The sequence below is a fragment of the Chenopodium album genome, chromosome 5 (genome assembly GCF_948465745.1).
Source record: "Chenopodium album chromosome 5, dcCheAlbu1.1, whole genome shotgun sequence".
NCBI lineage: Eukaryota > Viridiplantae > Streptophyta > Magnoliopsida > Caryophyllales > Amaranthaceae > Chenopodium > Chenopodium album.
This window is the reverse complement of record NC_137838.1, coordinates 11188865-11200039: the sequence shown is the minus strand read 5'-3', so window position 1 is coordinate 11200039 and position 11175 is coordinate 11188865. Positions and strand designations below refer to the sequence as shown.

At 37.2% G+C, this 11175-nt stretch overlaps 1 protein-coding gene across 1 annotated transcript; it reads right to left on the bottom strand.

The window, feature by feature from the left end:
• On the bottom strand, nucleotides 1-8556 carry LOC145631882 (cysteine synthase, chloroplastic/chromoplastic-like). The gene is made up of 10 exons (XM_081684104.1): nucleotides 8234-8556; nucleotides 6932-7041; nucleotides 6540-6597; nucleotides 5153-5416; nucleotides 4071-4208; nucleotides 3840-3891; nucleotides 3677-3756; nucleotides 2625-2684; nucleotides 1719-1799; nucleotides 1-334 (listed from the first exon to the last, which is right to left on the bottom strand). The coding sequence occupies exons 1-10, from the start codon at nucleotides 8450-8452 to the stop codon at nucleotides 245-247; spliced, it is 1152 nt and encodes a 383-aa protein (XP_081540230.1). The 5' UTR covers nucleotides 8453-8556; the 3' UTR covers nucleotides 1-244.
• Between the last annotated feature and the right edge of the window lie 2619 nt (nucleotides 8557-11175).

Here is an 11175-nt window from a genome sequence, read left to right as displayed (position 1 = left end):
TAAGAGGGAAAAAAATTGTTGGCTTTTGAAACTAAACCATCATCTGCTGTTCTGATTTACATACTTTTATTACTCATTTTATGTCAACTAATAATAAGAGAAAACACAAACAATTCTGGGTTCCAAATAGGCAAATACCCAATTGGATCAAAAGAATGCAACAAGCAAGCACGAGGCTAGAACCTGGAAATTAAGCGAACATTCTAACAATAGGCTGCAATTTCAATTAAGAAATGACTCCTCATTATTCTGGCTTCATGTTTTCACACTCTTCACGAATAGACTGGAACAAAATGGATGACAGATATCGCTCACCAAAACTTGGAAACACAACCTGGAACAGCAGAAATATTGACCGAGTTATGGACGATGTGTCAAGTACAGGTGAGACAAGTTTTTAAATTATCATGAACCCATCTATCACAGTAATAAATTGGTAGTAGTAAATAATGTGGTATGTATATGATCTTGATTAATGATGCCGCATTGCTATCACAAGGGAGGGAAGCAATTGCTCAAAATTAATGAGAAAGGCATATTTATGGGCTCTGAGGCATCAGATACAGAGCCAAATGCAAACATCTTAGACTGTCTATATCCCAAATCTTGATAAAGGTTGTTTTTTCAGACAGGATGTGGGCATTAAGGCTATGTACACTTGAACTAATTTCACGAATTGATAGTGTTTTTTCATATTTTATAGAATTAAAACAAATGCTCTGTAAGTTTTTTAACAAGATCCCAATTGATAGTGTTTTTTCATATTTTATACACATACAAATAAATTCACAGCAGAAAAATTAGGATCACAGGAGACCTCAAGAAATTCGGACCTAATACTTAATTATAGGTGATGAGAACACAGCCTAAGATGGCTGGCCAATTAAGTACACTACCATGTGCACATATCCTCGATTCCTCATAAACAACCTAGTCTATAAGTAGAGTCATAGAAAACTATGCAAGAAGTATTTGTTTCATCTAAGAGGTAAGTAATGCTTAGGAAACCTATAGCAAGCAACAGATTGCTCATCATGACTCCAGTTCACCTAGGAGAAGTTATCCCAATTTTTTTTACTACAAAGTAATCTTTTGAAACCTATAACAGGCAATAGATTGCTCATCATCATTCTTCAGTTCACCTATGAGAAGTTATCCCAATTCCCGACTACAAGGTGATTTAACAATCCTGAGCACTAAAATTCTTCATTGAAGTTGGTGTGAAAATTTGACCCCTGTTCTGATTAAGGCCCTGCACATCAACCCTTTTTTTTTCTAAAGGTTTTGATGGTTACTACAACCCTAGCTTTACTTTTTTTAAGTTGAGAAATGTACAAACAAGTTCAGATATGTTGGAAAGAATTCAGGAAATTATTACAGAACAGACCCTAAAAGACTAGCAAATAGTTGAAGTTATGGGTCACTAAGATGCTAGAATGGACACTAAGCTTCAAACAATGAACAAAATAAAAATAACAAGAAAAAAAAAAGTAGATTTATAAGAAGTGAACCTAACAATCAAAATGCAAGCCTAACTAGAAATGACTCTTGAGAGGTTCTAATGTAGCTTTCTCAATTCAAAGGAAATTAAGGAATACTCTACCACCCAATCAAGATGCAAAGGGAAGCAAGCATGTGAAACAGAGAGTGATTAAATTTTAAATCTAAGAATAAAATTTAAGTGTGTAAATTAAGAGAGTGATAAGTGAAGGTCTTACAGCTATAAGTTTTCCTGCATTTTCAGGTCTTTTACCAACCTTGACTGCAGCAGCTGCTGCCGCTCCAGAGGAAATGCCAACCTGGAGCCAGAAAAGATTAATCAGAAATTCAATCTAGTAAATAGCAATCAGCATAATACCCTCCACAATGTAATTAGATCTACAGAACAAATAAGTAGTGCTGCTTAAAAAGTTGCCAAATAATATGCTTCATACATAATTCTACAGTAGATGGTGCTTAATGCAAACCTCTACAGAAACTTTTTTTTTAGAAAGAACCTCTACAGCAACTTATTAATTATTAACTTTTTGACAATGAGAAAATATGATATATTTATCAGCTGCAAAACATATTAAGAAAATAAAGTAAAAGTTAAAAAGATTGGATATAGTAACAAGTAGTCATAATATATTGAGTACTTCCCCACAAATTAGGTTGCTTTAAACTAAGGCCACGCTTCATGATCTGATCTGATATCATAATTCAACAAAACTTCGACCATATTTGTCCACTAACCCGTAAGGAACAAAAAAATAATCAAATGAGAAGTCATAAGATACGTATTAATAAGTACGTCCCAAATATTAATTATACATTGAGTACTTCCCCACAAATTAGGTTGCTTTAAACTAAGGCTACGCTTCATGATCTGATCTGATATCATAATTCAACAAACTTCGACCTTATTTGTCCACTAACCCTTAAGGAACAAAAAAATAATCAAAAGAGAAGTCATAAGATATGTATTAATAAGTACGTCCCAAATATTAATTTTTCATAATTAGTTAATACCAAAATTGATGAAGTAGTAGCTACTGTCCAGAGTCTAACCATGGTCTACTTGTTCTAATTTTTTTAAATAGAACAACTTTAACGATCAATGAAACAATGTTATGACTACTAACCAGCAAGCCTTCTTTCATTGCTAATTGCTTTGCAGTTTCAATAGCTTCTTCACTGGATACCTGAGAAAGATAAAATTTCAGAATACAAGAAAGGTTCAAGCACTGAACTTCTTCAAAAGGCAAAGAGACCCTTGCAGAAGAAATATTATCGTATATATACATAACATACAACCACAGATATTATCTGGTTGAAGTTTTATTCTTAAAGGAATATAAACCATGCCTTGTTGATGGATGTTATGACCAAGAATAGTTTATTTAAGTATTTGCACCCCAAGCTTGAAAGAAATGGAAGACAGAAAAATCATAACCCCAATCATAACTCAGAACCAATTATATCAGCTCCTGCTAATAAATGGTTGAAACTCAAACTTGGGTATGTGTCCAAGTGTTGGATCGTCTATTTGGTGAAACTGTCCAATAACTTTGGCCCAAAATGAAGGGTCAAAGTGACCTGTCCATGTCCGAGTGTCGTTGGTCTGACACATGTACTTGAGGTAAAATGAATGGTTACAAGAAACATTGGATTCACTGATGAAAAACTCAAGTGAAAATCTTAATAATTTTAACACATTGGTTTCACTGATGAAAAACTCAGGTAAAAGTCAAAAAAATTTGATCTCCATAAACAAAACAAAAATCTGCAAGAGCCTACAAACTGCATATGGTTTGTAGATGAACTTATTGCTATAATTTGAATGGTTTCAGGTAGTTCATCAAAGTGCATGGAAACATTTTAGTACAACCTACATAACCCTATATCTTCTGATAATTAATAATCATGGAGTGGCATTTTCTCACCAAGGATTGCAATTTATACCCAAATATTGACAATGGTTCATATCTTAAGGAGCATATGTGATGTGATATCCCTAAGCAATCTTCATTAAAGGTGGAAAGGCATTGTTCCATACTTTTAAAATACAACCAAACAAGCTTTAAATCTGAAATACTAACATTGGTCCATATTAAATCGATCTATGCAATAAGCAGCGCTCTGCGAGCAAATTATAAGATGTCATAAGCAAGCAATGAAGCAAAAGAATATTCACCTCTATAACTTCATCCATCACACCCAAATCCAAATTGCTGGGAACAAAACCAGCTCCAAGTCCTTGAATCTTGTGTGGACCTTCACCCAACAAGATGAAGTTCAATTATACATATGAAGCCTGGAAACTTTTAACTATGAAGACACAGAAAACTTTATCTTACCAGGCTTGCCACCCGAAAGTATGTTGCTTTCTGTAGGTTCTATACCAATGACCTAGAAAATTAAATAAGAATGTGTCAACAATATAGAACAACATACATCTGGGATATACATCTGGGAAGAAGGCTGTTACGTGTTGAGCAATGAGCAACTTGTCCACATAATATACAGGACCAAAAGGAATTCTCGACAGGAGAATATCTGCTAATAGTGTGCTGCAAGGATGCCTATACCTGGACACCAGGGTTGCGTTCTTTGAGGTACCGCCCAACTCCAGAAATTGTCCCTCCAGTTCCAATGCCCGCAACAAAAATGTCCACTTTGCCTTTAGTGTCTTCCCAGATCTCGGGACCTGTTGTCTCATAATGTATCTGCAGAAAACATGGGAAAAGAAACGTTCACACTATATACTTCCTCTATTCTTTTTACTTGCAACACTTTGACTTATGCACTATTCACATACTTATTTTGGCTAGCTTTGATGATTTATAATTAATGAAACTTAATGTAAGATCTTGTTAGATTGCCTCAATCTATACTCATAACATTGAATTTTCATAATTTTTAGTTATGGATAATCAGATATATTAGTGATTGAAATTATGCATTGGTAAGATGTAAGCATGAAATGAGAAGTATTGCAAGTAAGAACAAACAGAGAAAATATGTTTAAATCCATGTCATGTGATAGACAAAGTGATGAACTGTTCATTTTGAAGATACTGCAAGGAATTGGGGAATAAGTTAGAGTTTGTTATGAGAGTTCTTTTATAAATAGGCCTCATTAGGAGGAATAATGATCATGTTGAATATTGTGAGGATTCTTATTGGGAGAGAGTGAGCCTCTCGAAAGCTCATGTTAGGAGAGAATCCACCTCTCAAAAGTGGAATTATCGTTCAATTAGTTGTAATTCTCATCTTAATACTATAATCAGTCTTTTTCTTCCTAATTTTCTGTCATTATTACTGCTGGAAACCATGCTAATGCCTAGCAGATACATTATATACATGTCATGTGATATACTCAGGGAAGTTTACAGATTTTTAGGAAGCAGATTCCTCCCTTTGCATCGTGTCAAATCTAGCGTCAAATAGTATAACTTGAGTAACAGATATTTGGGTTTAAGTAGGAGTCCAAAATTAGGTGTCAAACAAAGCAGAAAAACCAAAAAGGAGAAGAGAAAAAAAAAAGAAGGAAATGTACTGATTGAAGGCCAAGGTAGAAGCAAAGGGCTTTCATATTAGTAACAACTAAACATCGATATGCAATGGCACCCTTTCAGATGATGGCGAACAAAATCAGAATGAGTCATACCTTGGGATTTGCAGGATTGTCAAACTGCTGAAGCATGTAGGAGTCAGGAGTATTCTTCAAAATCTCTTCAGCCTTCTCAACTGCACCCTTCATACCCTTAGCTGGATCAGTCAAGACCAACTCAGCTCCGAATGCCTTCAAGATAACTCTCCTTTCCATACTCATGGATGATGGCATTGTCAAGATAATCTTGTATCCTCTTGCAGCAGCTATAAATGCAAGTCCTATTCCAGTATTCCCACTTGTAGGCTCCACCAGAGTAGTCTGGATGGTAAGAAAACAATATACCATCAGTCATATACATAAAACACCCAACAAAATAGACAAGCATTTGTTAGTGCATGATATACCACATGATATTTATTGATTGAGTAATTAAAGCTCTAATTGCTCCCATAGTGTTTCTACCCTCATGATATAAACAAAAACAATTGATTGTGAATGTAATCAAAATTTCAAACTACTAATGGTTCACGAATGATATATAAGCAATTCAAGGTGCAGTTTCAGGATACAGAAGTGTGCACAGGCAATGGCTACTAAAATTATACTCATTCTATTAGCTTAAGGATATAAATGACATGCCTATCTGCCATGGCATTGACAAGTAGGCCATAACTATTTAATCCCCCAAGATTGAAAAGACAATTTACACAATGAAATACCAAATCCTCATGCACACTTTTCAAACACACTTAAAATTATATGTTACAAATTTAGAGAGGGATTCAAATACATGCAACCTCTAAATTCAGGAAGATGAACTAAAGATGCTGAAGACAAAATGGTAGCCAAACCCAACACCAATATATACCAGGTTATTCAATTGATGAATTGAAAGAAGCATGGTAGTTGTCATATAAGAAAGTATAATATGGAGAGGCATAAGACAATTTACTTCAATTAACTAGCTATCATATAAGAAAGTATAATATGGAGAGGCATAAGACAATTTACTTCAGTGATAAGGGAAAATTGCAGATTTTTATACTCCACTCATTTGGCCCATTAAATATACAAGTGAGATACAAAGATTCTAACATTTCTGTCGCTTGAATTATAATAGAATGAAGGTGTTGCACATACACATCATCCAAATGGAAACTTGCATGGACTAAAAAGCAGAAACTTTATGCCTAAATGGCAGACTTTGAACTAATAACTGGAAAAGCCAAGTTACTAATGTACTTCTCGTTTAAATCAGCGAGTGTGACAGGAAGGCAACTAGGCAACAAAAAGGGGGATAGATAAAATTGATAATGGGTCTCTTAAAATTTAACTTAGTGTCTAGACAAAGCAAGAACCTAATGTTCAACAAGAATACATCATTCTTCAAGCATATAGATGTCCAGGAACTCCAAGTAATGTCTAGCCTTAAAAGCAATACCTTTCCAGCTGTGATAACTCCTTTCTGCTCAGCATCATCAATCATACTGTAACCAATCCTGATGTGGGCAGAAAAAGAAAGAATAAGAACATTGCAGAAAAAGAAAGTTTAGTCGCTATGTTCCCAATGTACAAACTCATAAAATCAGCCTTCTCTTGACATATAACTGTTCAACTACACTATAAAGAATTGACAATATGTTGCATGCTGAAAAGGATTTATGGAAAACCAAAAGACTGTATTCTTTTAGAAATTTTATCCACCTTTAGCAAAGTAATGTACAAATTTTATTTGGGGGAAAAAAACCTGCAAAGATTATGTCTCCTGTTAAACCATATAAACCCTCTTGAACTCATTTCACAAATACAAGATGTGCCATGGATCTTCTTTACCTGTCCTTCACACTGCAGCAGGGTTCCATGCTCTCAAGCTTAGCAGCAATGTTTGCAACTGATCCATTTGATACATTGTTGAGATACACCATTGGAGTTTTTCCAATTAGCTACCACATAATTAAGAAAAATAATATTACTTTAAGCTTCAACAGATGAGTTCTAACGAAAAAAATAAAAGGAAAAAAAAAAACAAGATTTTTCTTTGATGCCGCAGAGATAAAGGGAATGCTTATCAGTTCACCAAGAAAAAACACATAACTTACCAGTGTAGCGTACCTAATATGAATATCTAATACTTCAAATAAAACATTTTGAGGGAATTTTTGGTGACGTTTGCTACTAAACGCTAGACTTCAAATAAAAAATGTCTTAGACATGAATGTATTGGTTGAAAGTCCGTCTAAAAGCTCATGACAAGAATAAGAAAAGAATCCAAATGTTTACAAGATGTTTGAGGTAACATAGATTTGCCAACAATTAATATTACGTCATAACAAAATAGTTATAGGTAGAATTGGTGAAAAGGTTATAATGAATTAATGAGAGCTGATAGACATGTGTAAAGTTGTTACGTCATAACAAGATGTTTGAGGTAGAACATGCTGTTGACTTTTTATGAGCAGCAATTCTCAGGCTGCCACTAGCCTGTCCGATGGGCTAATGCAAAGATGATTGACGGGAAGAATGATGAAATGGATATTCAAAATAAGATTATGACTATGAGTATCTGATAGATGTGCATTACTATGAAGCTATATGAAGAGTTTTTCTTGTCACAATAGCCATTTTTAATTTACCTCCGTCGAGGAAGGAGCGAGTAATATTCTTATCTTAAACAAACAGATTCAACTCGAGTTTTTACTGATTCAGAATCTGTGTAAATACCACCAAAACTTCACAGAAACGAAAAAATTCCCAGCATTTCTTTATTTCATTACAACAATCCTAGTAATTTAGAGCTTCTGAAATTCATTCATTATTTCAAATCAACCCTAGTTAATTTGGTAAGTTGATAAGACAATGACCTGGTAACTTCAGAAATTTCCTACAGAATTTCTTCAATTTATCAAAACACAACCATTATCTGCCATTATAACAGTCTACAAATCCTTAAACTATCCAAATCTTCGAGAAATCCCAAAACCCCACCACAAATTCGCAAATAAAATCAAAAACCCAACTCAAAACAGCAATCAGAAATCAAAAAAACAAGAAACCCACTTCAAAATTTCAATCAAAAACCACAACAAATGTACAGAAAAACAAAAACCCAATTGAAAATGAAAACCAGAGATTCACCTGAGAAACATCTTCAGCAATGTTAAGGCCTTCAATGGTGGATTGAGGCGCAACAGAAACAGCTTTACAGGTGATTGAAGAAGAAGAAACCTTCCTGAAATTCTTGCAACTGAGCGATGATGGAAGACCAACTCGGAAATTGGTGAGGCTGTTAACATCTCGAAGCTCCAATTTGGAAGTGCTAAGCGCAGCGTAAGCGTTGTTGACCAAAGAAGCCATGGTTGATTTCTCTCTCTTGTTTCTCTTTCTATTGTCTAATCTCGATTGTGTTCCACTCTTTGGAAATGGTGGTTGTCCTTCGAATATATGCCTCGCTTTCAGTCTATATTCACTGTCGTCGCAAATTACATAATCTGTAGACCGCGATGTGGTCCTAATCTTGTAGAGTTAGTGGCGTGAGTTGGGCATGGATCAAGTCGGACTAACGCATAGACTATTTACTTATTACCTCCGTTAACTTTTATTTGCAACTTTGGAATATTTTATAGGAAAAATTAGAAATAATAATCCCAACTTTGTCGGATTTTGTTTCAATAATTCCAATTTTGGATTATTTTGAAATAATCTGAACTTTGGGGGTTGTTAATTTTCTTCAATCCCATAAACCAGTGACCGGTTGAATGGTTTTTTTTTTTAAAAAAAAAAAAGTGACACGTGTCACAAGTTAATTCGCTAAAAAAATTTAAAAAAAAACAGAAAACTCTTGACGTCGGCCACCACCAAGGAATCCGGCCAGCCTCCCAATGACACTGGTCGGCCGCCCAAATTCGTCGGGTTTCCCCTGGAAAACCACTCCCAATGTCGCCAATCCATTCTCCTCCTCCCGCCGGCTAATTGCCCCCAGCCACGAAACCCCTTTTGCATTTTCTCACTCCTCTCAATTGCCCCCAACCACAAATCCGACCACTTGTACGCCGACCGGTCGCGAATCTTCCCTAAAACCTCTCCCCTACTCCCGAAAACACCTAAACCACCCGTTAAACCTCCGTTTTCGTGGTTGGTGGCTGCAATTTTGGGGTTTTGTCACTTTCATGGCTGCGACATTGGGGTTTCGTGGCTGACATTTTGGGGTTTCGGTGGCTGCGTGGAGGAACGGGAGGGGGTTTCAGGGAAGGAGAAACCGGCGACGCAAGAGGTGTGGGAAACGTGACGGTCCGGCGAGGGGAGGGGCGGTGGGCTTGGTTGTGATGGTGGACGTTTGGGTTGATCGGTGGGGAAAGCTAGCTGATTTTTTAAAATATATATATATTAAAAAAAATTTGGACCAATCAGGACTTGACACGTGTCAAGTGACCTGATATAATAGGTCAATGACTTTTGTTGACCGGTTAGGGACTGAAGAAAATCAACAACCCCCAAAGTTCGGATTATTTCAGAATAATCCAAAGTTGGGATTATTGAAACGAAATTCGGCAAAGTTGAGATTATTATTTCTAATTTTTCCTATTTTATATCTCACAAATAATACCCCATAGTTGTAAACAAAAGTTAACGGAGGTAGTATTTAGGCATTAGGCCTAGTAAAAAAATTGAGCTGACGAGACACTGAAAGGAATGGTGTCCTTCGAACAAGTGTACTATTCCGTTAGTGGGTTCAGAATTATTAGAAAGCTAATATATTCAGTGAGGTCAAGTGATCGGAATGCCTGGGTGGAGGCCGCTTCCGATCAGTAATATTAATGAATAATTAATAATACAGCTTAATCTTGACTGAACCCTTCGGGTCACACCCAAGCATTCAACAAACCGAAACGACGAATTAATTCGGAAGGAATTAATGAGTCGACCGAGTAATATTTATTTAGACGTCGGAAATTCGAGCTTAGAGCGTCGAAACCGAGCGTCGGAAGTCGAGTCGAAAAATAGTGAAAGACGAGACGAGAAATAGTAATAAATCAACAAAAGACCAAAATACCCCTAGCATCGGAATGCCCAAGAAAACCGAGTGCTAAGGGCGTATGGCCTAGCATGGTGGCTAGCATGCGCACCAAGTCGAGCCTAGGCTGGCTGGTGCGTGCTAGCGCACCCATGCTAGCATCGCAAGGCTAGGCGCTGCCTAGTGCGTGCTAGCATGCTAGGCACAGCCTTGTGCGCGCAATGGCTAGCAAGCCATGCCGCAACAAGCTGCAGCAGCTAGCACGCTAGGCGCGCCAGCTCGCCACAGCTAGCAGCAGCATGTCTAGGCCATTGCTTGCTGCCTAGCAGCGCTGGCCAAGGCACAAGGCCAGCAGCAGCCCGCACAAGCATGCTGGGCTTGCTGGCCAGCAGCGCCTGGCAGCCCGCATGCGAGTGCTGGGCCTGCTGGGCTTGCTGGGCGTGGCTGCCACGGACAGCAGCACATGGCAGCCCACCTTGGCTGCCTTGGTGCCCAAGGGTGGGTGCCATGTGGCTTGTGGTCCTTGAGTGTGTGTGGAGTGAGGTGGCCGGTTATGGGAGAGGGAGTGGGGAGCAAGTTTGGTCCCCCCCTTCTCCAAGTGGTCCTCACCTAACCACTCACATGAGCTTGCCACTTGTTGATTTATTACTAGCTTGATTATTAATTTTATTTTAGCTTTAAAATAAAATGGAAAAATCATACTATCCCACATTGATGGGAGAGTAAATGATACTCCCATCATTTCCTATAAATACCCAAGTATGGGCATTGGGAATGATGCTTGAGTAAGAGTTGAAAAAGGCATCACAATTAGTGAAAACCTTTGAACTCAATATAATTACTCGGGTTTTATTGGTCGGGTCTTGCTAACCCCAAGACATTGGACCTAGTCGGTTTTGTTGGTGCGGGTGGACTTCGTTGGAGGTCTCCGTGTGAGCGGGACTTGAAGCTTTCAAGTAAGAGCTCATTTTAGAGCGAAGCACGCGTCAAAGGTAATTAGCTTATCTTAATCTTGTGATTAATTTAATTATGTTTATGGTTTTATTTATTGCGAGTGCGGTCTTGT

Coding starts and splice junctions, on each gene's coding strand:
- LOC145631882 (XM_081684104.1), bottom strand. CDS start 8,452: ATGGCTTCTTTGGTCAACAACGCTTACGCTGCGCTTAGCACTTCCAAA. Junction 6,598..6,931: donor TGCTGCAGTGTGAAGGACAG/GTAAAGAAGATC, acceptor TGCCCACATCAG/GATTGGTTACAGTATGATTG. Junction 5,417..6,539: donor GAGTTATCACAGCTGGAAAG/GTATTGCTTTTA, acceptor CTTACCATCCAG/ACTACTCTGGTGGAGCCTAC.